At 39.7% G+C, this 26,239-nt stretch overlaps 1 protein-coding gene across 12 annotated transcripts in view; it reads left to right on the forward strand.

The window, feature by feature from the left end:
* ODF2L (outer dense fiber of sperm tails 2 like) overlaps positions 1-26,239 on the forward strand; it is an 81,857-nt gene that overhangs the window by 46,600 nt on the left and 9,018 nt on the right. For 8 of the 12 annotated variants that reach the window (XM_072974039.1, XM_072974052.1, XM_072974051.1 and 5 more), the window contains 2 exons: positions 2,386-3,267; positions 5,887-6,039. In XM_072974039.1, coding sequence (XP_072830140.1) covers positions 2,386-2,504 — 119 coding nt within the window. In that variant the 3' untranslated portion in view covers positions 2,505-3,267; positions 5,887-6,039. Of the gene's footprint in view, positions 1-2,385; positions 3,268-5,886; positions 6,040-6,306; positions 6,407-22,121; positions 22,358-26,239 lie in introns of those variants that run through there. The other 4 variants (XM_072974049.1, XM_072974048.1, XM_072974040.1 and 1 more) reach the window with 4 other exon arrangements.

The following is a 26,239-nucleotide window of genomic DNA, read 5'->3' on the forward strand; positions in this document are numbered from 1 at the left end:
TTATGCTTTTTTTGCCTTGAATTATAATTCAGTGGTATAAATATTGCCATCTCTGCATACTTTTTTCTTCATATTTGCCTGATGAATTGTGCCTTTTTTAAAATTTTATTTCAGTGACTTTTGCTGAGAACAAGGAATTTGCTACTTTTTCCATCCTCTCAGACCCTTCTCAGTCCTTGATAATTTAGTCTGGGATTGTAAATTCCATCATTTATTGGTTTTATAATAGTACAATATAAATATTACTTTAAAATAAAAATTAATGTTGTGAAATTGTCATTTAAATTTATATTTTTATCTTTAATGATTTCACAGGGGTCCACACCTAGCTCGCTCGGAAACCCTGGTAATAAAAGCATGTTAATGAGACTTCAAAACTACTACAAAAAAGATGAGGAAAATGCTTTTTTCCTTTTCTTTCCAAGTCAACTGACATTTAATAAAGAATTTGGTATTTCTTGATTTTTAGGATAGATTTTTAAAAAAATTATAACAAAATAACATGTAATCATTTCAGTTTTTCCATTTAGTCTTAAGATTATAATTCTAGATCCAAGTTGAGTCTTACTGTTTTAAAACTTGTTCTTATCATAAATGAAGCTACTTTCCAAGTTTCCATCAAAGTAATTCTTTTTCATGACTTCTTTTTCAGTTTCTTCAGTGATTTTTGGTCTCACTTTTTTTTATTTTTTTTTATTTATTTATTTTTTTTTAATTTTTTTTTGAGGGCAGAGGTAATTAGGTTTATTTATTATTCGGTCTCACTTTTTTTTAACTTAATTTTAGCATTAATAATTTAAGTATGAAGATAATAAATGTTTATTTAAAAATAAATTCAGATGGTACTGAAAAATAAAATGTGAAAAGTATTATTTCAGCCACTTCTCATCCCAGATTCCACTCCCCAGAGTAGCCACTGGTAGTTGCCTCCTAATGCTGTTTACCCTTTAAAAAAGCCTAATTCTTTAAGAAAGAAAGAAACAGTATCTGGTTCTTTCACAAATAACAAGAATTAGTTTTAAATACTTTTAAATTTTAGTAGCTCACAAAGCTAGAGATTACTGAATAATATGTAAAATGTTTGTTAATGATGAAATGGCTAAGTAGACATTTATCTGTAATTTATCTTCCATCGTTTTAAATAAGAGCATAAGCTACCCTTTTGAAAAAGATGTTTTTCTATATTTCTAATAAGTATAGCAAGTTTCACTAGTCACGTAAAGTCGATATATAATTTTAGTGATTTCCAGTTCTATTTAAAAAATGAAAGTATGGTTTATCAGTGGCCTTTTATGTTTTTCATCATAATGCAATCCTTTTAAGGCCATGCATTCCAGTATGCAAGTTTTAAAGTAGTTTGTATACACCCAACAGGCAAGGCCATGACTTTAATCGTTTCCTCACCAGAACTTCAATTATGCCAAGCACTTTTTAATTATCCTGTAGCCCACAAGTCTATTCTTAGTAAAAAGTCTGACTTGTACACAGGCAGTATATTCCTCTGTGGCAAAATTCAACTCACCACTTTGCAACCCCACCCATGAAAAAGCCCTGTGAATTAAAAGCTACTAAATTAAGTGTGTATTTTTAACAGCTTCAATTTTGAAGTCAATTTTGGCATAAAGGTTGAAGACATTTTTTTGAAGTACAAAAATGCTATGTTGGCATTTCATGGTATTTTCAGAATGCAGTTTGTTTCTCTGGTTGTCTCTGTTACAAAGCTAGTTTCTCCTAACATCACTTTTTTCCTAAAGAGAATATAAATAATCATCTTGCCCTATCACTTTTAATTTTTATGTTATTTAAGAAAGAAAATTCTGAACCCTCCCCCAAAAATTATAGAAAAAGGACTTATGTGTGATGACAGTGCCATAGGGAAGCAGGAAAGATTTGGAGGCCCAGGAGTTGGCGGGGGAAGCACAGAGCTGAAGTGTAGCTGGGCTTAGCAATTCATGCACAGATTAAAACTTGGAATAAAATCCTGAAATTAAGAGAAGAGTAAATGACATAGAATTACTGTGTTTTACTCTTTTTGCCTTCTAGTAATGAAAAATCTGTTTTTCCAATGTATGCAAATAGAATACAAAGTCATTTTAGGAAAAAATGCTTATATAAGGTTAATGCTTATATAATATATTCATTCAAGAAACAGTTAATGAGAACCTGTTACATGTAAGGCTCTGTGCTTCTTTTATGTCCTATTGTAGCTCCAATAATTTATTGCCTCATGATCTATCTTAAGAGAATGTAGTATTCAAAATCTGAACTTAGGAAACGTGCCAGAAACTGTGGGCTCCAACAGCACAGTTTTCCTTGCTTTTTTGGCTTTCATCTATTGTAGAGGCTAGGATGTCTAAAAACTCAGTTACCAAGCTTGCCTTTCAGCTAGAAGTTGCGTGAAAGGATTCTGCCCAATGAGGTGTAAAGAGAAGGCCACTGGTGCCACACGGTCTCTTTCTGCTGGAGGGCCCTGGAAGTGCTTCTGTCATCTCCAGGGGCGGTAGAGCTGACAGCCAGGAGCCTGGGGCCTTGAAGGTACCCTTGACCACCATGCAGCTGTGGACTGCCTACTCTGGGGCTTCTTCTGATATGATATGAAATAAAGGAACCCTTCCCTTGTTTAAGTCACCATTTCCTTGTTTAAATCACCATTTCAAGTGCTCCTGTTACTCTTAGCTGCATACATTACTAACTGACTCAAGGAAAACATTACTTTGGCAAAAAGCACGACAGTGGTCTTCATACTCCAAACTGTGGTGGTTGGTCTCCAAGTTGGCCCATAGTGATCCCCACCCCCTTCACACCTTGCGCAGTGCCCTCCCACCCTCTGCCAGGGTCACTGCTACAGCCTTGTGTCACCGTAAAATGAAAAATTTAACAATAACTTTAAGATAATATATATTTCCTTTTTACAGAATGCCATTTTTCTTTTTATATATGACATGCTTTCTGGTCAATTATATATGTATCCTTTATTAAAATGGAAAAAAATTTACATAATTTCTAAAAGCCACTTACATAATATGATATGCCAGGCTCTCTTCTCTGTTAACTTTATTAACTCCCTTTTTTTTTTCTTCAAATAACTTCTTGAGATATTCTATCAACCACTTTGCATTTGGAGAGACAGAGGCAGAGAAGTTAAAAATCCCGTCCAAGGTTACACACCTAGAAAGTGGCAGAGCCGGGACTTGAGCCTAGACGGGCTGGTTTCGGCATCTGTGATGCTCTCACCACATAGAAATCACCTGCAATCCTCCTAACCAGGTAAAACTGGCCTCCTTTCTATACATATGCTTAAGCAGTTGTGATGTGTAAGTTGCTTGCAGCATGACCAGTCAGTTTATTCACGGTTCCTTAAGTATCATTGCTCCTCTGGGTTTTCAGCACCTATGGGAGTGCTGAATGTCACCAGTATTCTGCTGGGATAGCCAACTTTGTCAGTTACTGTCCACTCAGGCAATCAGGACCGACAGAGGGAATGTAGTGCAGGACAGTGACTGTAAAGGCTGGAGGAGCGAAAAAAGGAAGGTGTTAAGTTTACCTAAGAACAGTGACTTCTGGCAGCCACTGCTACGCCTAAGATGAGAGGAGCAGAAAGGAAGCCGCGGCCACCAGACCCCGCCCACAGTCCCTGCGCCCCAGGCTGCTGGAACCCCACCGCCGCTGAGGCACAGGAGAGGGAGTTCTGCAGTGCTGGAAATGAGGCTCCGCAGGTTTCATTACATCCTACAACGTGAAGCGTTTTATTACCCTTCTGGGTTATATTTCCATCACGATGACTGATAGAGAAACTTCAAAACCACGGCGTGACAGTCCTACGCTTCTTTGGCTATGTACTTAGAATAGAGCCTTTTCTAAATTGTCCTTTGACTTCTATGAAAATAAAATGATAGTTCAAAAACCGAAACGAAAAACATCCTGCCGACGTTACGGAGTCCAGGAACCCTACTGCTCAAACCGTGTCGCTTGTTAGGGGCTCGGGCTTACCTGCTGCTGCTGTCGTGTTTGTCGGCACGACCTCCAGAAGAGGAGAAATCCTCCTATTTGCACTCGGCCAGAGTATGAAAAAGCCCGGAGTACACAGACTTGTGGCTCCCTGCAGCACGCGAGGGGGCGGGGGGGGGGGGGCAGAGAAGTGCAGAAATGGAACCAAGGGTGCGTGGCCAACAAGCAGACCTGTTTTTAGAACGTTTATCCTCCCTTTACATGTTTTTCATTTTATTAACTATTCTACAAATAATGGCTGCATCATATTCTTTGTTACTATTAACGTTCTGGTTATGTTTATTTGCTTTGTGTTAATTTTTCTCATTGTCTCTGAAATTTTCATTTGAAGGTTTATCTTATGTGGATATTTCATCCTTCTTCCCGCCAAGCTTCCATGTTTATCAGTGTTTTGGTTGCCTCCACCCTCCCTTCTCCCGCCCTCTCTAGCCTGGGGCATGGTCTTAGTTGGTGGCTTGAGCTCTTGTCCCTCTCTGACTGGAGATATCAGACATCTAGTCATTGAGCTGGCAAAGGGCACACTGTCCTTGCTTTCAGCTTTGGGAAGGATGCCTTGCTCTGTCATCCTACGCAAGTCCAACTCTGGGCTGCCTGAGGCTTCAGCTCCTGCATACTGCTGCAGCTCTCCATTATCCTGCTTTTGAATATGATTGTGACTTTTCTTTATATTAAAAAAAAAATCTACCTTTGCTATGCTTAGAGTAGAGGGAGGAATGTAAAGCACAAATGCATAGTGTTATAGAAATGGTAAATCTGTCTTAATACATTTAGTTGATTTGCTTGGGTTTTCCAGGTAAATAATCGAATTACCCAAGAATAACAAGAACTGGAGCCCTCACTTAATCAGTACTTACTGCGTGGTGGGTACACTCTGCCATGCACTCTATCTACTTGTCAGGACTTGGAAGTGGGCAAAGAGGATTACTGGTGTATTTCACTGGAGTGCTGGGCATTGGCCAGGTGACCCTCAGGGCATTATCTGATTGTAGGAATGTGCACGTTCAACTGACTTCCTTTTGATTGGATTATTTTATAGCTCCTTAGAAGTAGCTATTAAATTGTGAAAAACAAATAGCAATGCAAGTAATTTCTGTTCATAACAATGCAAATGAATTCTGACTGGTAAATTATAAAATGTTGTAAGTCAGATTCCCATTTGAGTAGGTCTTACCATCTTATTGGTTCCCTGAGTAATTCCTTGAATAAAAGCTTTGATGCATGTCCATTTTATATTTATATAAGAGTCATAATGTTAATTTTTTGATAATTATGCTTTAGCATACATAGTATCTTTTAATAGACACAACCTGAGAAATAGGTATTATTCACATTTAATAGATGAGAAAACTGAAACTTAGATCAAATGACTTACCTGCTCAATGTAAGTGGCCAAACTGGGACTTAAGCACCAAATTTTGCTGGCTTCAAGATCTGTGCTCTTACATATTACTGTCTGCCTTGGAAAAACTCCATTTGCTCACAAATAAAATTATTTCTTTTTCAAAAACATCTTAACATCAGCAAAACAATAATATCTAATTGTTTACTATGTGTCATGCACCAAACTAAATGCTTACGTGGATTAACTAATTTAACCGACAGATGAGAAAACTGAGCTTATAGAGTTCCAGCAACTTGCTCAAGGTTTCCATGCTGCCGCTTTCCCTTTGTCCTAACTCAGCAGTTCTCAGCTTCAGCTGCACGTTACAATTACCTAGACAGCACTTAAAAATCCGTTTATCACAATTTTTTAAAAGCTCCCTTGGTGATTCTAACATGTAGAATCACCGTATAAATGAGACCACTTAGCATCTTGCATCCATGTCTAGATGATACTTAAGAGAATCAGACAAACCCATATTGTTTTTCCCAATACAGCTTGGAATGGGAATAATGGGCTGAGACCTGTGCTGTCCTGAAGTCTGAATGTCTAGAAGTGTCCAGGGTTTAAACAAAAGCACTTGAAAAATTGAGCTCAGCTGAAGGTCAAATCATAATAGGAGCTTATCATATTCAGAAAACATCTCAGTGGTAAGTAAATGATAACATTGACTCGCTAAATCAATAAGATCTGCTTTGTACTGCCAAACAGTAACACTTAATACATGTCAGTATTTGCTAAGGAAATGTTCTCTTTCTGTGATTTAGAATATTTTTTAAATAAAATTGCTCGTCCTCTTGCCCACAAAGGCTGACAAGGTGGCTTAAAAGCCATTCGCAGTCTTTCACTCTTGCCCTTTTTCTACACCGTGGCTTGAAAGCTAAAATACTCACCTTTTACAATAATCTTTCCACTAGCGGTGACCATGTGACCCAGCTCTAGCCAGTGATATGGAAGTCGCTGGATGCAACTTTGAAACGGCATTTGAAAAGGGCTAAGCTGCCCTGGTCCTGCAGGGAGATAAGTCACGAGGTGGTACAGCCATCTCATGACCCGTATGGAGAAAACCTGACAAATAAAGTTGTAAGATATTTAAAGTGTACATCATAGTGATTTAAAATATGTAAACATTGTGAAAGGATTCCTCCCACCTACCATCTAGTTTGTTCCTCCCATCCATCACCTCAATTTATCTTTTTTTTTTTTTTGGTAAGAGTATTTAAGTTCTACTCTCAGAAAATTTCAACTATACCATACAGCGTTATCAACTCTAATCACCATGTTATACATTAGATCCTCACACCTTATTCATCTTATAGCTGAAAGCTTGAGAAAGTTTTCTTTTATCATTGTTATAAGTCTACAATTTCAGCCTTTTCCTAGGAAGAGAGAATTCACTTCTCAAAAGTGAGTAAATTGTTATATAAAACTCATTCTGATTGATGCAAGTAACTCATCCTTTTCTATATGGATTGTCCTTATTGTCTTGATCACTAATGGATTAATGGAGAGAAACACAACCATTACAATTTTCTCAAATTGTGGAGATGGGCAAGCTGTGGGCAGGTGTTTTTGAATAAACATGTCATCTCATCATAAGGGCTTTATTGAACATGTTCACTAATGTCTTGCACCAGTGGAATTTTATATCTGTCAGAATCCATGATCCCATTCAGTCGACGTGAAATGTAGGTTGACAGTATCAATGCTGCCAGAGGAGACTGTGCAGAGGATTGCACCTCACCCTCTCCAGAAATGTGTTCCTTGATAATGGAGCTATGAAATTCCTTTGGCATCATCTCATGGTGTGAGGTTTGCATACATAGTGCGCCATTTGTTATAAAATTCCTGGATAAAGAGATCAAGTCTCATGTATTATTTTTAATTTTTGAGTATATATTACTGGCATTTTAACAGTTAAGCTATTAATAGGTATCAGGAAAACAAGCACAAAACATTATGCTGTACTGAACACCTTTTGGCCAGCAGGGAAGGAACCAGGAGCAGTGAGCCACGTAAAGAGCCTGATTTGGGATTGGGCAGACAGGTCCAGGATGAGGTCCAAGAGGAGTAGAGTCTTAGCTCTAATTGCAGTGAAGTTTGGCCATGAGTGTTTGGACATGGACACAGCATTTGGGGAACCTCCTTCACAAAACAGGAGAATGAGATAAGAACTCTCCAGCTTTCTTCCATTCCATTCCATGAGCTCATGTGGGTCCCAGTCATCCTTCCTTGCATCACACCCACCACCCTGGAATCACTCTGCCTCCCCCTGTCTGAACTTAATCCCTCCCCCGTGCCCTGAATCCCGGTCCTCTGGTGCATGCTCAGACCTTGGTCAGGAAGTCATCCCTCCTCTCGCCTGTCTTCATTCTCTAAGCATTTATATATATTTGAGGTTTTGCCTCTCCTCCTCCTCCTTTCTCCCCTTTCTAAAGCAAGGTTTCTTTATGCAGTGCTGACTGTCTCCACTTCCGTATCTCCCCAGAATTCTCTCCTCAGCGTGCTAAGCCTGCCTTCTGCCCCCATGGCTCCACAGCAACTGCTCAGGCCCCCCTGCTCCACCAGCCATCTTTGCCTACAACCTGCCAGCCCACGTGATCCAGCCTCATCTCCTGCACTCTCCCCCCTCACTCCAGCCCATCCAACCCCCACCCCCGGCCTCCTTTTTAGAACTCAAATCCCACAAACCCTCGCCCATTTCCAGACCTTGCTACTTGTTCTTCCCCCAAATCCCAGATTCTCTCCCCCGGCTCTCACATGGCTGGTTCATTCTCATCCCGCAGGTCTTGGCCCAGAAATCCACTCTCAGAGAGGCCTTTCCTGAACCATATATGGTGTGTGACTTTGGGAATGTCACTCAGCCTCTCTGTTCAGTTGCTCACCTATAACTAGGAAATAACTGTACCTATCCCCTATGGTGGTTGTAAGGATTAAGTAAGATTATACACATAGTCTCTAGAACAAGACCTGACACACAGCAGTAATTTAGGATTAATTACTATTATAGGCAACATCTTCATCTTATTTTCATATTTTCTTCCTTTGTTGCACTTATGAGCTGTGATTACACTGTTTATTTATTCACTAACTGTGTGTGGTGTGGTCGGATGCAAGGTCCAAAGGACAAGGGACTCATCTGTCTTGGTTTTTCTACCCTTTACTTCTTGCCTGAGCCTGGATCACGGTCGGGCTCAACGCTTTAGACACTTTAACCACTCTCTTACCTTGGACTACACTAGTCATTGTGGGCCATGCTGTTCTTTCTGAAGCCCTTTCTCTCCATTTTCTTTCACTTCCTTGTCTTTCTCTGCTCCCTTTAAAATACCAGGGCATGTCTGAGAGGGCCCAGGATAGAACAGGGGTATGGGAATGGGTGGATGAGATTAGGGTGAGGTGCTGCTGCCCCAGACAAGAAGCTGGGTTCACAGGAGCTCTAGTAAGAGGAGGGAAGGATGTGTGGACCTGCTGATCATAACTGAGGAAGGAAAGCTGGGACTGGGCCTACATGGGGTGACGCTGGGAGTGAAGGGCTGGGACTTGCTCTTAAGGCTCTAGACTAATTCATCATCTATCAAGCACCCCATGTGCCAGACTGAGCTAAATGTTAGGTTAAAAATATAAATAATATATACATCAGATATGTTGATGTATAAACACAAACACATACTTGCAATTTACAAACAGGAAGTGCTCTGCAGAGACGTGCACAATGTGCAAGTTAGGCAATTAGGAGGTGATCAGATGTCTGGGGGTGCTGGAAGTTTCAAGAGGAGAAATATGAAATGGGCCTTAAATTTATCAGATAAAACAAGGAGAGAAATCCCAAGCTGAGGAAACAGCACATGCAAAAGTACAGTCTTCTTATCAGTATTCAGCACGGTGGATGGAGCTGACATGAAGACCCACCTCCCACTGTTCCTCTCCCCAATCAAACAAAAATATTTAGCATCCCTGTGATTGTTATAAAGTTGATGCAATTTTTAAAATTTAATTTTTATTAAAGTGTAGTTGATTTCCAATGTTAGTTTCAGGTATACAGCAAAGCAATTCGGTTATGCATACATATGTTATGTTTTCTTTTCAGATTCTTTTCCATTACATTATTACAAGAAATTGAATATAGTTCCCTGTGCTGTATCCCTATATATAATAGGCCCTTGTTGTTTATTTTATTTATAGTAGTGTGTATCTGTTAATCCCAAACTTCTAATTTATCCCTCCCCTACCCTTTCACCTTTGGTAACAAGTTTGTTTTCTATGTGCCTGAGTCTGTTTTTGGTTTGTAAATAGAATTTGTATCATTCCTTTTTTAGATTTCATGTATAAGTGATACCATATGATATTTGTGTTTCTCTGTCTGACTTCACTTAATATGATAATCTGTATGTCTATCCTTTTTGCTGGAAATAGCATTATTTCTTTTTATGGTTGAGTAATATTTCATTGTGTGTATATACATATATATGTATAAACACACACACATACATACATATATACATGTATATTATATCTTCTTTATCCAGTCATCTGTCGATGGACATTTAGATTGCTTCCATGTCTTGGCTACTGTAAATGGTGCTGCTGTGAACGTTAGGGTGCGTGTGTCTTTTTGAATTACAGTTTTCTCTGGATATATGCCCAGAAGTGGGATTGATGGATCATATGCTAAGTATGTATTTAGTTTTTTTAAGGAACCTCCACATTGTCCTACATAGCGGCTGTACCAATTTACATTCCCACCAAAAGTATAGGAGGGTTCCTTTTTCTCCAGACACTCTCCAGCATTTATTATTTGTAGACTTTTTAATGATGGCCATTCTAACTCTAGAATGTGTGAGGTGATACCTCATTGTAATTTTGATTTTCATTTCTCTAATCAGTGATACATAATAATTAGCAATATTGAGCATCTTTTCATGTGACTGTGGCCATCTGGATATCTTCTTTAGAGCAATGTCTGTTTAGGTCTTCTGCCCATTTTTTGATTTTTTTTTTATATTAAACTGTATGAGCTATTTGCATATTTTGGAAGTTTGTCCTTTGTTGGTCACATCATTTGCAAATATTTTCTCCCATTCTGCAGGTTGTCTTTTCATTTTGTTAAGTTGATGCACCTTTTTGAGGAGAAAACTTTATGTGGATTTTAAACTATCTTTATTTTGGAGTAAATCCCTTCTCTAATTTATGGTTTGTTGTGCTAGATGGCTGCAAGGCAATCTTAAGGCTTCTGACTATTAGATTCCAGTTTTAGAAGGGAGTAAGGTTAGAGAGATGAGTGGGAGGTGGGAATGGGTGAGTTGACTGGATTTGGGGGTGGACAGGTGGGAGGATGAGGCATGGATGCCAAGGTATCCAATAGAGAATTGGGGTGGTGTTGCTTTATTTAAAGTTTCAGTTGGGTGATGTACCCAAATGCTGGGGTAACCTGGGAAAGCCATTCACATGTTTCTATAAAAAAATTTGATCTTATTATCATAATAACAGTTACTGAATATCTACCATGTGTTAAATATTATTCCAGGTTCTTTTTATATATTGTCTTTACCCTGTAAGGACTGTCTGAGAAATCTGAGATTTGGAGAAAATAATTTATTTACTCAAGATAACACAGCAAGTAGACCTAGTTAAATCTAAAGTAGATTTTTTTCATGTTCTTCCTACCATATCGGGGGACAATTCCTCCTCCTTTCTTAACAAGGAAATTTACTTGGATTCTCCACTCTCAAACCTAATCATGGCTCTGCTTCAACAATTCTTGTGATGTAAAGGGAAGTGAAGAGGGGCACAGCTATTCTGTTTTTATTATGATTCTCTTTTAGTGTAATTGGTTTTTTTTTTCTAGCACAGAATGAATTTCTGCACTGTATAATGCTTTATTTTGTGTCTGAACGGTGGCCACCACAGTCAATTTACTCCTGGAATCTTCCTTTTTCATGCCTCTCCAGAGAGAATTATTCTACTGTATCCATTGTGGTTTCTTGTGTTTGCAACTGAGCCCTTCTGGTTGGGCCAAGGGAATTACTGCCTGCCATTAGCTGGTTTATAAAATTATTGAAGGGCTGTAAGAGGAGGCTCTAGGCTGAGCTTCTAGGGACAACTTCCAGTTTCCAAAGTCACACAGCTTCTGCATGGCCAAGAACCTCACAGTCTCTTCCTGACTTTTCTGCAGGAAACTGACGGCAGGAGACCCTTACTGCCCTCACCAGTATCCACTGGCATAAAGTGGAAGCCTCTCACCCTTCCTCTCCACTCAGGACCAGCTTCATGAGCATGCAACCTGCGCAGCCGTCTAAGGTCCCACACTTAGTAGGGCACCACTTCTGGAGTTTAGCGCTCTGCGGTTGCCATCTTGAAATTCTTAATTTATCTTTAAATTTGTGTTTTGAAAAGAGATGCTTTGGGACAGTGGATTGTTCACTAGGAGCTTGGAGCCTCAGCTCCCTCCTCCTGCCACCCCCTGTGACAAGTTCTCGGCCAAGCTATCCCCTACGCCCCAGCACCCCGGGCCTCCCCTTCCCTGCCGCTGCGCAGCGTCCGCCGCCTCCCTGGCCCCGGGGAGGCCCGGCCTCGCGAGCGAGGAAGACCGAGCGCGGCTCGCGTCAGGCGCATGCGCCCCGCCACCGGCGCGCGGGGCGGCGCAGCGGCGTCCTCGGCCCTCGTGGCCGCACCGACAGGGGTGAGCCTCGTACCTGCCTCTGTCCCGGTGCCTGGTGCACCGGGGCGTGGAGGTGGCGGTCCTCTCGGCGGCCACCCACCCTCCGTGTGTCGGGGTGGCGGCCCTGGCGAAAGGGAGACGTGTGACGGGACTTCGGGAGGCTTCGGCCCCGCAGCCCGGGCGGCACGTGCGCGCCCAGCCGTGGGCGGGGCCCGGGCGCCGGCGGGTGCGGGCGGTCCGCGCTCGCTTCTCGGCGGGCGTCGCCGCGTGCGGGGAGCGCAGCGCTGGACAGCGTGCTAGAAGGCGGTGGCGCGAGAAACCACCCGGAAGACGTATGGAGAAGGCCGCAAAAGGAAGGTAAAGCCCCCTCCCCCCATTTTATATTGGGCCCCACAAATTCTGTAGGTAGCCCAGGCTCCAGTTAGTTTGAATGCAGGTCTTTTGATAAGTGTATCTGTTTGGTGGAATCCAAATCGCAAAGTTCTGTTTATAAGGGAGTCCGGGAAGGGTAGTTTTTAGCTTTCCAACCTAAGTAGTACAGGAAGCACTGCAGCACAGGAAGGAGGTTGGAATTTATACTGTGTAAAACATCCTGCTTCATCACCAGCGTCGTGAGTCTGGCACGAGCAGTTCCTTGTCTGTACACTGGGCTCCGTGGGCCAGGGTCCGGATCTCGGCCATTCACTCCTCTATTGGCAGTTCAGGATACAGGGCTTATCACATGATAAGATCCCAGTGTTTGTAGGGTCGAATTGCGAATCACCCATTTCTTTTTGTATGCTTTAGCTATTAACTTGTACATCTAATGATATATTTTTTCTTGCTGTAGCTTATACTAACTGGAGGGCTTCATTACTAGTGACAAATTCATATTCAAATACAGTAGGTTAGTAAAAAAAAGTATATGGATTGTACTTACGATTTATTTTCATGTACTGGGCATAGCTAATACAAACATGGTACCATATGTCTGTGGTGCTTAATGAATTAAACCACTTATCATGCCATTATGAAAACATTCATAATGTTTACTCAGCCACAGAAACCACCAATGTGAAATTACATTCCCTCTAGTCTTCACCTTTTGAATTTAACAAACTGAAATTAATTTCAAAGGGAATGTGCCTGGCTGAGGTGTATTAAGAGGCGGCAAATCACAGAATAGTCTGTGGAAAAAGTAGTTTGATTTAAAAGAGGAATGCCTTGTGCAGAATCAAAACTTTTTATTTACATCTCACCATCTCCAAAATGGAAAGTAAGGGAATTTCCACCAAAAAGTTTTAATTTAAAAGGCTTTTGGGGTGTGTGTGTGTTTAAAAATGTCACTCAATTACAGAGATTAAAGTTAAAGCTTATACCTGAGATTTAATGAACAGTCTAAATGGTGTAGCTATGGATCAGATGACGATGAGGGACAGCTGGGAATATGTTGGATGATCAGATCATCCAGCTCAATTCAGGAAGCAGAGCTGCACCTTTCAGAATTTATCTGGCTATCCCAGAAGTGATGTGGGGTCGAGGGCTTATTCCAGAAATTCTTTAAATGTAATAGGTTAAAAGAGGTCTTTGAAATCTCCATCCTTAAATGTTCACTTCAGGGGCTGCCCGTGGAGATTTGGCCTGACAGTCTGACAGGTCCTGAATTAGGTCTAGTTATAACTCAGAGCAGATGAGTTACTTAATGGGAATCAATGAGGCAATTGTGTGAGTAACTGGTTGTGGTTGCCTAAAGGCACAGGCTGGCCTTTCAGCCCAGGTAGGGAATAATGGAATTCTGGTTCATTCAGGAAAGGTGGAGCAGAGAATGTCGATTTATATTATCCAGGTAATCCTGCCGTTCATATCAATTTGGCTGCAGGATTTATCCTAATCAGTTGTGCCTCTGAATTAAATAGTTACATTGACAAAGTGTTACCCTGATACAACTCTAAATTATAACTGCAGTAAAGATTATCCACACAGTTAATCCAGAGTAATCTTCCCATCTCAAATCTTTAACTTAATTACAAAGTCTGTCTTGGCCATATAAGATAATATTCATAGTTCCAGGAATTAGGACATGGATGTCTTTGAGGGGAGGGGGACATTATTCAGCCTAACATGCATGTTGTCCAAAAATTCACTAAAACTCAAATCTGTTTATTTACTCTGAACAGAACATTTAAGTATGGAGAGTCCAAAGACCTACTTTATTTTTGCCTAGCAGTCATAACCCTAGGTTTCTAAAGAAGTTTATTTTAAAAGAGGGTTGTTTTAGGGAACATTTGGCAATATAATTTCTGTTTTTAACTATCCAGACTAATTTAGATACAGTGTTCAAAACCCCTAAGGGTCAGATTGGGATTAAATTTTATTTTGGTCATTTAGTATGTTATTAAATTTCTTAAATTTTTATGTGCTTTTGCGTGGTTTTGATCAGCATGAGAAAGCTAAAAGACATTAAATCTGGAATGATTTAACTTTATTTAATTTTTATCACCCTGGGACTGATAGGTTACACTTTGAACTAGATTATGGCTGAATTAATAAATTTTTTTCTGTCAGTTTACACCTAACATATCCTTTAGCATATCCTGACTTTGAGCATAGTTATTGAATTATTATTGCTGTTGTTTAAATGAAATGGCAGTTGCCTTGTTTCAGGACCCAGACTTTAAATACAAAGGCTGTCCACATCTTTTTTCTTGTTGTGACATTCTGAATACATGTCTCTCACTAAATAATTTTTTTTGCCCCCTTTTTTTTTTGTTAAATATTTTGGTGAATTAGAAAACATAGCCTTCATAGCCACTTTATAACTTCTCTTGGATTGAAAATATTTTCTGCTGTTGTTTTAAATGTTAGTTATAACCCCTGTGACTGAACTTGGGCCTTGTAGTTTTGGTTCTTTTAGTGGCAACATGCCTGTGATACGCTTGGCATTTCTATCGAGCACAGACTCGATGCCAACCACAGTGCCAAGGGGCAGGTGGGTATAAAGAGATCTGAGGCTTGGTCTGCCTCCTCTGGACTGTGATCTCCATGCTGAGACCTGGACTTACTTTACCTTAATCTCCAGCAACTGTTCCCCTCTCTGGCACATAGTTAGCTCAGAGTAAATGTCTGTGTTCTGTTTTGCTTAAAAAAACTTTTTATTGAGATATAGTTGACGTTATATTATATTAGTTTTCAGATGAACAACATAATGATTTGATATTTGTATATATTGCAAAATGATCATTATAATAAGTCTAGTCATCATCAGTCACCATACAGAGTTACAAAAACTTTTTTTCCTTGTGATGAGAACTTTTAAGATCTCCCTTGGCAACTTTCAGATACACAATTCAGTGTTATTAAAAATAGTCTCCATGCCGTACATTACATCCCCATGGCTTACTTATTTTATAACTAGAAGTTTATACCTTTTGATCCCCTTCATCTATTTTTGCCTCCTCCATAAATGCCTGTTTAATGAAGAAACTTTTGTTTAATAAGTGATTGTTGAATGAATAAACTGTCCAGAAATTGAGCTACTTATGAAATCAAATAACTGAGATGAAAGGCTTCTGTCTTCAGATCACTTCTAGGTGATGTATGATGGTATGAACAGGGTGTAATGGGACCCACCAGTTCAAGCAAGGAGGGTCAGAGAAGGCTTTGCAGAAAAACAGTCATATGAGTGAGGTCTGGGAGGAAATGAGTCCAATTTTCCGAATAACCACTTCTATGGATTTATGTGTTGCTTTTCACTACTTAGTTATGATGAGCTAGTTTTTATTTTGTCTCCATAATAGCATTCAAAGGAACGTTGAGTTTGTCTCTGCCCCAGCTCCTTGCTGTTGGCACTGAAGGCGCAGGGATGGAATGACTGCTTGGGAAGAGAGAGGGAGCGGAGGCAGCACAGAGCACGGCCCTCCCGGGGAGCAAGGAGACTGCAGAGATGAGGAGAAAGGGCGCAGAGTGTCTGGGGAAATGAAGGAGGGGCCTGGGCCAGCTTCTTATTTAAGAATGTTGCCGCATTCGAGAATCTATTCTTTGTGAATACATGTTCCTTATGAATGTATCCTTTTGCTCTTGGCCATGACTTGCCTCTCTTGGGAAGCAGTGTGTGCTGACCCTCCTCTTCCTCTTGCCCCTGATATAAGTCCTCGCTCTGTCCCAGCCCTTTCCAGCTGCAGCAGCAGGAATCTGGGTAGAGACAAAGTAAACATTCCTTAAAATGCTGTTATGAAAACAGAATGAAAACTGGTGAACTAGAAGTTTATATAAAATTTTAAAAGCTATTAAAATTATCCCATCCAATGTGAGTTGTTGTAAACCTTACAAACAGTTCAAAGAAACAAGAAAATTTGGCAAATTGGCCTTGTGGAAAGTTGGCTTTCTGCAGTTGACTTTTGGCAAATTGACCTAGAACCAGTACGAAAAATTAACACATATTCACCTAGCAGAAATGGGGGAGGGTATTCCAGGTACAGAGACAAGATCAGGAGAAGTAAGTTTGGCAGGAACAGATACGTTTGTTTATTCACAACCTCCCTTGTGAAGTGAACAGTCCTACCCTCATGAAGCTTCTGTTGTTTCTTTTGTATAAACGTCTGCCAAATTACTGGTTTTAACACACACACACACGCACACACACACGCACACATGCACACTCTCTCTCTCTTTCTCCAGAGAGAAACTTTTTAGATGTTGGATATGAGTTGTGACAGGCAAACAGTAGAGACAGAACATAGAATGATGGTAATTGAAATGAAACAAATGTCTCAAGGAGCTAGAAAAGATCTCAGAAATTGAACAAAATTACCATAGAAGGAAGCAAAAATTAATAAGTAATGCCAAGAGCCAGTTTTTATAAAAGTCCAATAAAATGGATGATAAGAGTTAGGCAAGTTCTGACCAACAAAAAAAGATTAAAGAACATAAATGCAAATGTTATGAATGATGTAGGGTATATAACAATAGATAGGAATTAAAGATATAATGAAAATGGACATGCACAACTTTGTCATTAAAAAAAAAATGTAGGTAGGAAGGGTTATTTAAGGTAACCAAAATCAACTTAAGAAAAGGTCAGAAACTGAAATAAACCAGTAACTATAGAAGAAATTTAAAAGGTTTAAAAATTTACTTTCTTAGAGACACCAGAATAAGTTGTTTTAACTGGTGAGTTCTACAGATCAACAGCAAAGATGGTGCCAAAAACATCAAATTCTGTAGCCCAATCTCAGGTGCAGTAATGCATCTGAGAAATAAAGTCAAAATAAATTGCTGAAATATATCACATTCACAAGCATGTAAACAAAATTATAGACTCTAATAGTAAACTTCAACTTAGTAAGGTTTTCCTCCTGCAGTGCAAGAATGGTTCAAAGTAGGAAATTCATTAATACAATAAACTAGTAATGAATTAAAGGGGAAAAAACTAAGCGCTCATTTCTATAGATATTAAAAGACAAAATTCCACATTCCTTCCTGATAAAAAACTCATGGTAAACTTGTAATAAAAGAAAACTTGCTCAATATGATAGAAAAATTTTGCACAAATCAAGGGGAACTGCAAAAACAAAAATCATGCCTAGTGCTACAATCTAGAGGCATTCTTGTGCAAGTGAGGAATACGACAAGGAAACGGTTACTAAGGGTATTCAAAATATTTTATTTCTTTTCCTTCCGGGTGTCTGGTAGGGTTACACTGTTCTCAACTCCTTTGACTTTGATATTTGATGTGGCTTGTTTTAGCCAATGAGTTGTGGCCAGAAGTCATTTGGCTTCTTCAAGGTCAGAATAATTGTTTCTGGCTAGAGACCACTGCTCCTCCCTGCTGTGGTGATTGTGGAAGCATGTGTTGAAATGGAGGCCCCATCGGTCTGGGTCCCCGAGTGACCATGCTGAGCAGAGCACCTGTCAGTCTGTGATGGAAAGGTGGGTGAGGGGGAGATGCACCTTTGCCCCATCAGGACGCTGGGACACCGAGGCACAGCTCAGCCCACCCTGTCTGACATAGGGACCTACTGTTCTTCTGTGCTATGTTCTTTGTAGTACTGTTTTAACGTTTTACCCTAATTTTTAATAATTTATGAATTATTTCTTTTTCTTGTGTGAGATATAATAATTTTAATGTATAATCAGAAATAATTATTAAATTGTGTCATTTTTATCCTACAGTAGGACCCCCCAGGCATGGTTGTTTTGTTTTGTTTTGGACTCCCCTTTTCTGCTCTTCCTTTTTTATGTCTGCCAAAGCTACATGGATAGCGATTGTGAAGATGGCTTTGGAGCTAGACTGTCCAGGCTAGAATTCCATGTACATCATTTACTAGCTGCTTAATTTTAGCCAAACATATTCTTTCTAGGTCTCAGTTTCCCCTAGACTAAGTATTGGATATCTAATATACGATCTACTTTGTAGGGTTTGGAGGAGACTTCAGTGGGATAAGCTGTGTGAAGCACTTAGCGCAGTGTCTGGCACACAGTAAGCCTTGTACTTTTCCAAGGATGTTTTAGCACTCTAACCCAAATATAAAACGTCTTCTCAGTTTAAAAGTTTTCCTCTTTACTCGTTTTTTAATTATTGGTGAAGGGTTAGCAAATAGGTTTCTACTTATGAGGCAACACAATCTAGAGGCCACAGCAAATGGGTCAGAGCAGGCACGTAAGGAGAAGAAGCATTTATTGTCCAGTGCTAATTCAGTCATTTCCCTTAATTATTAACACTGTTTGCTGCAGACGGAAAAGGAATCCTGCATTGGTTAAGACTGATTAGAATCTTTGGTTAGAATCAAAAGACACAGTTCCAGAATGACATAATATAAGAAAAGTAAGTGAATTAGGATAGCTAACCTTTGACTAAAAAGTTTTGATCAATGACATAATTTAAAAAATACATCACTTATATTACCCTGGGGCTATAAAGCAATGATCAAAAAGATAGTTGTGGAGGTGGGTATAGCTCAGTGGTAGAGTGCGTGAGTGCTCAGCATGCACAAGGTCCTGGGTGCAATCCCCAGTGCCTCCATTAAAAAAAGATGAATAAACCTAATTACCCCTCTGTAAAAAACACCCCCCCCCAAATAAGGGTCCTGGTTCTGAACAAGATGGAGTAATAGGGACTATATTCTCCTTACCAGTAACAACTGAGAAAAAAATACAAAATATAGGAAACTGGTTTTCAAGACAGTGGGCATCAGGCTACAAAGGATAGTGGCCCCTGAGAGACCAGAGAGAAGGTGAGCCTGACGCGGCTCACCGTCTTCAGAGGGTTTCCAGACCGCAGTATGGGCGGGGGGCTCTCTGGAGAGTGCAGTGGACCTTGAGCTGAGGAGGCTGAGCTGAGAGTCCCTGGACTAAGATGGCTAGAGTGCGGGGACAGAGTACTGAGGAGAGGGCCACACAGGGCGAGAATGTGGGACCAGGTACTGAGTGGAGGACTGACGGGCACCTGCCTGTGAGGAGACGCCCTGGGGCTGGGGAAGGCACACCTAATCATACTGGGGGCAGCAGTGCCCAGTGCTCACGTGGGGCTGGAAATAGTTTCCCTTCCCTGCCAGGCTGGGAAACCCCATGGTTCACAGAGCACTGGATACAGAAGGGGCTTGCCTCATGGGTGGGGAGTAAGTAGCTCTAGGCTGATCATTGGTCTGGGCCAGTCTAGCAAGACATGAAAAGGACAAAGCTGTTTCTAAGTAATTTCACTGTTTCCCAGAACAAAGCTCTAGAATATTTAAAGGAGCACAAAAATACCCACCACCCAACAAGACAAAATTTACAGTATCTGCTAGTTACTAAAAACTTGCTGTGCAAAGCGGGAACGCATGGACCATAGTGGAAGAACAAATTGAATTGAAACTTATGTAAAGATTGAAGGCAGTCTTGGTCATAATCCCAGGAGGCTGTTATGTAGAAAGTGATAAACCAATTCTAAAATTCATATTGAAAAGGGAAAGACCGAGCAGAGCCAAAACAACTTTGAAAAGAACAAATTTGAATGACTAACACAACTTGATTTAAAGGTTAATCTATTGTTACAGTTATCAGAACAGTGTGGCAGTAGTGTAAATAGAGAAATAGATAAGTGGAACAAAATAGAGTCCTGAAGCAGACCCACAGATTTATAGACAACTCGTTTGCAGTCTTTTTAACAAATGGTGAGGGAGAAAAAGGAACCTCAATCTGTATTTTACAAAAATTCACTTAGAATGGGTCATAGACCTAAATGAAAAATCTTAAACTATAGACCTTTTAGAAGGAAATGTAGGCGAGAACATTTTTGTTGCCACGTATTAAGCAAAGATTTCTTAGATACTACAAGATCTGTACAAAATGTGTGTATTGATACATTGGATTCCTTCTTGCTGTGTCTTCGTGTGGTCCTTTCTCTGTGCATGCCCATCCCTGATGTCTCTTTGTGGACAGCAGCCAGTCTGGATTAGGACCCACCCTAACTGCCTCATTTTAATTTAATCACCTCCTTAAAGGCTCTGTCTCCAAATGTAATGTCATATTCTGAGGTAATGGGGTTTAGGACTGTAACGTAAGAATTTTAGGGGAACATAGTTCAACCCCTAACACCATACAAACAGTTGTGCATAAGAGTTCATAGCAGCTTTATTAGTAATAGCTAAAAACTGAAAACAACCCACATGTCTATAAACAGATGGGTAGCTAAACTATGGTATAGCTGTATAATATACTACTACTCAATAAAAAGGAATGAATTATTGATGTATGCTGCAGCATGGATGAATCTCAAAATAATTATGCTGAGTGAAAAAATGACCAAAAACAGAATACATGTTGTATGATTACATTTATTTAAAATTCTGGAAAATTCATACTAACCTATAGTGGCATTAGGAGATCAGTGGTTTCCCGAGGATCTGGGTTTTAGGATTACACAGGCAGTGGAGAAACTTTTGGGGTCAATAGACGTGTTCATTGTTTTGATTGTGATGATGGTTTCATGGGTGTATACATTTATCAAAACTTGAAAGGGCGTACATTCTAAACGTGTGGTTTATGGTGTGTCAATTATACCTCAGTAAAACTGTTTAAAAAAGATGGTACCTGAAGGCATAGTGAAACCACTGGCTTTTGGAGGTCGGATTTCTATATCTTCAAGTCTTTGATGCCTAGATATACACACAGACATTTCTTGGAAAGCGTGCTGGAATGGCTTTCACAAAGCCACAGCACTCTAGCTTCCCGGACTAAGTAAATTCCTTACTCCCTAGGTGAACTCAGAAACCCTCTGAGCTTGCTTAATTTCACTTGACACATAACTTCAGTTAAGCTCAGCAAATTATAAAAAGTATTTGAAAAGAGGTGGCATCCACACATTTGTGGAGTGTCAGTGGAAAGTGGTTGCCAGTACAGTAGGAAGAGAAAAGAGCTTTGGAAAGTACTTAGAATTTCACTCTGCAAACAATGGCTGGTGATGAGCATTCACTGAGATAACTGAAGACAGTGTCTTCTTTTTAACTATGCAGGTAAGAATATAATAGACTACAAAAAAAAATTCTAACAAAAATGAGAAGAAAAATGTTTTGAATGTGGAAGAGGTAATTTTCAGCTATATGAAAATCTGAAAGTAAATACCTCATTGATTCACAACAAAGTACCTTTGAGGAAAGTCATAAAAATTACAGAAAACATTGAATTCAAACTAAGTCAGGCATTAGAAAGAATACCAAAGACTATCCCAGCGTTAAAAGTAAAACAGACAGGCTCACTTCAGTCTTTTTTCTTCACAGCCGTTCATGTTTCTTTGGTTCCCTAAAGTGCTTTCAGTGTTTGAATTGACAGAGAGCAAAGAACAAGTCTTCATGTTTATGGCTCCAAGATCTGGTTTCCAGTGGATTCACATGTGGCTCAGAATGTTAATAATTGAAATTGATCTATTTTGACTCCTTGCCAACTTTATGACTGAAACGTTTTCTTTGACTATAAATCTTGTCCTTTCAGGGACAGTTGTGGAATTAGGCTTGGGACTGTGACAGGATGGCTCGTCTGTTACTGAAGATTACATTCTACTCTCTAAAGCATTTTGTTATGCTAAGCCTATAATGAAAAATTTTGAAACCGTGTTTCTAGGAACCCCTAAAGAAGAAATGGGTTATTCAGTGATATCACTGAGAGCAAGTGAAAGCACTGAACACTCCAACAGACTGAAACAAAAGCTTCTTTACGGGAGACGTTAACTCCAGAAAGGAAAGACAGCTGAGAAGATCAGTGCCTTATAGTCCGAGCCCACCCTGGCCTGGCCCAGAGAGACAGGACTCAGCCGAGCTCTTTGGGCAGCTCCACACTCATCTCTCACAGTTCAGCAGGTCAGCAGAGAACTCGGCAATGGATGACGCCGTGGGGGGCTCTGCATAGTGTGCTGGCAACAGTGGGATTTCCTCTGGGATAAGGCTGTAGTGAGTTGGACGTTTTCTCTGGCTACATAGCTCTTGACAGTGTATAATCCAAGATAGTTTCCTTCTCATTCCCAAACGTTCCATAAGCCACCTAATGGGCTGTAATAAATAAATCCCTTTCTTCTTAAAATTGGTAGGATAGATTTTGTTATCTGCAGAACAAATCCTGCAACTAAGAACCCCACCAATAATGGTTCCATTATTAAGGAGTAAGGTTAGCCGCTGTTGAAAAGTAACTCCCAGTACAGTGACTTAAATGTTAGAGAAGCTTCTTTCTCTCATATCACAGCTCAAGATGGGTAATTGCGCTGTGCTCTACAGAGACATCTAAGGACCCAGGCTGGTGGGGTGACTGCTTCCTGCTCCATCTGGCTTTTCTCTCTGACTCTAAGGTGTTTGCTCCATCCAGTTGTCTTCAGCTGCACTGCTCTGTGCCCACATTCCAGGCCATGGGAGAGAAAAAGAGAAAACATGCGGAGTCAACAGCTTCATTTGGAAGGACATGAAGCAGAAAATATTGCTAAAAGCAAGTAGCTAAAACCAAGACTCAAAGCCTCATGAAGGTTCGAGGGAAGATTGGAAATTTCTAACTGGAGTGGTCGTTAGCCTGGCCCAGACTCGATGGGTGTGGGCAGTTCTCTTAGTAAAAGAAGAAGGGGACGATGGATATGGAGAAAGTTCCAAAACTTAATTCAAGAGCACATCATCACGCTTTTGAACCTTGGAGGCCCCTGCAAATAGGCTTTTGCTCTAACTCTTCTTTCCAAAGCAAGGACACCTGCAAGAAGCAGCACAGCAGTGGGAACTTCGGAAGAAATTTCTCTTGGCCCCTCTATTAAGTGTGGTGTGACAGTGAGATATGCCCATCGTTATTCTGACTCTCTGAATAAAGCAGAAATAAAGCATCTAGGTTTTAAAACATACCAACTCCTTCACTGGATGTAGTGAGTACCTGCTATATGTTGACACTATAAGATACAGAAGTAAACAAGGCGACCTTGGCTGCTGCCCTTCCATCATTCTGTGATGGAAGACATGCACTAAACAGTTTGCTATGAATTGATTAATTATGGTAAATGCTTCAAGGACATGAAGGAGGGGGGAATAAGTATGTATATAAATATAGAAGGTATACAGAATGTTGGCCTAGGCTGCAGAGATCAGGAGATGCATTTAGTTCTTAAAGTGATATTTATCTACAAAAAAGTTATTGGCAGATTTACTAGTGAAATAAATTTATCTCTGCTAGTTGGAAAACCGTTTGCAGACTATCCTATTTCACCTTTTGCTTATAATTAGATTAGGACTTTTATCATTAAAATATGTTATTCATTTACCTTTTTGAATAAGTACTCATTTACCAGGTTTAAACATCAGCATGTATAAAAGTGAATACAGCTAAAATTCTCCCTTACATCCTTGACCTTAGCCAATCAGTTCCTATAGCTCCTCAAAGGGGGCCCACTTTTACTGGGTTATTATCCTTGACAAGAATTTTTATTTATATGCAAGCTAATAGAAATATATATGTTTTATTTCTTCTTCTTTTAAAGTACAGATAGTAACATACTATACACACTTTACTGCTCCTTGCCTTTTTCACTTAATATAGCTGGGAGGTCTTTTGATATAATATATTAAAAGATATTTTCTTACACAGAATTCTGGTATTCTGTTTTATAGATATGTTATTTAATCAGTCCCACGTTGGTGAGCATTGAGGTTGTTGTCGGTGTGTTGCTTCAGTGCTTTAATTGATCATTTTAAAATGGCATTTTATTCTTATGTGTTTGTATCTATGGGTTAAATTCCTAGCCCATTTGGGATTTATCTTGGGTTATGCTGTAAGGTATAGATCAAGCCATGTTTTTTTCTCCACATGGCTTCCTGGTTGTTCCCAGATGATTGGTAGTACTTGTTTGTTTGTAGTAGTGTTTCTGTTGACTTCCTTGGGTTTTGTAGGTGTGTTGTTGTATGATCTGCGTATAGTGATAATCTTGTCTCCTTTTTAATTTTTACATCTCAAATTTCTTTCTCTTGTGTAATTGCATTGGCTAATACCTCTGGTACAATGTTAAATAACAGTAGTGATAGGACCATTCTTGCTTGTTCCTGTGTGGGGATGTGCTTGTGCTTCTCCCTTAAATGTAATACTGATTGGGGCTGAAATTAAAATATTTTAATATTTAAAGATATATCTGTTGATAAATACTTTCTTAAGAATTTATATGATCAAGAATGGACCTTGAATTTGGTCAAATGCTTTTTTAGCATGCATGAAGATGATCATATGATTCTCCTACTTATGCCTACAAATTGATAGATTATAACAATAGATTAATAGATCTTTTAGTATTACAGTTCCTTTGCAGACTTGTAATAAATCCTACTTGGAAATGATGCATTATTATTTTTAATGTGCTGCTGGACTTATTTAGGAATCTTCTTCAGTATTCATACAGGAGATTGGAGATAGTTTTCTCTTTTATTGTGCTTTGTAAGATTTTACAGTCAATTTCCTGCTTGTTTCAAAAAAAGAATCTTAAATTCTTTTTCTATATATATTCTAAAACATTTTAAATAGCATGGGAAATATCTGTATTTTGAAGGTCTTACAGAATACCTCTGAGAAATCATTCCTGCTGGTGTTTTCACTGAGGAAAATGAGCAATAGGTAGTGGTAGGTCTTTGGTGAATTTCGATTTCTTTTGTGGAAAATTTGCTGATTAGATTTTATCTTTTTTCTAAGATCAGTTTTTGTATTTTTGTTTTTGAGAAAATAATTTATTAAGATTTTGTCTTTTTTTCATTTTTGTGGTTATTTTTCCCATTTCACTTAGTTTATTAGCACATTAATTTTTTCTTTTTGTGTGTGAGGGAGATATAATTAGGTTTATTTATTCATTTATTTTTAATGGAGGTACTGGGTATTGAACCCAGGATCCAATGCATGCTGAGCACGCAGTCTACCACTGAGCTATACTCTCCACACCCACCAGATTTTTTCTTGACTAAGTTAGCTAGTAGTTTATCCACTTACCTGAATTTTTTCAAAGCACCAGGTTTTCAAAAGTCCATTCCACCATTCTGTCAAGCCAGCTGCTTTAGGATGGTACAGAGTATAGTAAAACTAGTGAATTCCGTAAACACAGGCTCATTGCCTCACTTCTTTTGCTGTGAAGTGAGTTTCTTGATCAAAAGCAGTGCTGTGTGCAGTACCATTTTGGTGGATAAGGCATGCTGTAAAATCCATGAATTGTAGTTGTGGCAGAAATACTGCATGCAGAAAAGGCAAATCCACATCCAGAGTAAATATCCAGTAAGAACAAAACATTGTCCCTTCCATAATGGATGTCATATAATGTAATCAATCTGTCACCAGGTAGTGGGCTGATCACCACGGGGAATGGTACCATATTGGGTACTTAGTGTTTGTCTCTGCTGCTGGCAGATTGGGTGCTCAGCAGTGACCATTGTCAGGTTGACCTTGGTGAATGGAGGTCTGTGATGCTGAGCTGATGTGTAACCTCCTTTCCTGCCACCGTACCCACCTTGTTCATGCCCACTGGGCAATGACAGGGGTGGCTAGGGAAAGAGACTGACTGGAATACATAAAACGGGTCATCCTATCCACTTGATTATTACAGTTCTTCCCTGCTGAAGTCACCCTTGAACGAGTGTTCACATGGAACTTGACTATCTTAGTGGAGATTTTTGCCCATCCAGAGAGATCTAGCCACACACCTTCTCCCCCAGATTTCCTCGTCACCGATTTTCCAGTCATGTTCTTAC

This window comes from Vicugna pacos, chromosome 13 (genome assembly GCF_048564905.1).
Source record: "Vicugna pacos chromosome 13, VicPac4, whole genome shotgun sequence".
Taxonomy (NCBI): Eukaryota; Metazoa; Chordata; class Mammalia; order Artiodactyla; family Camelidae; genus Vicugna; species Vicugna pacos.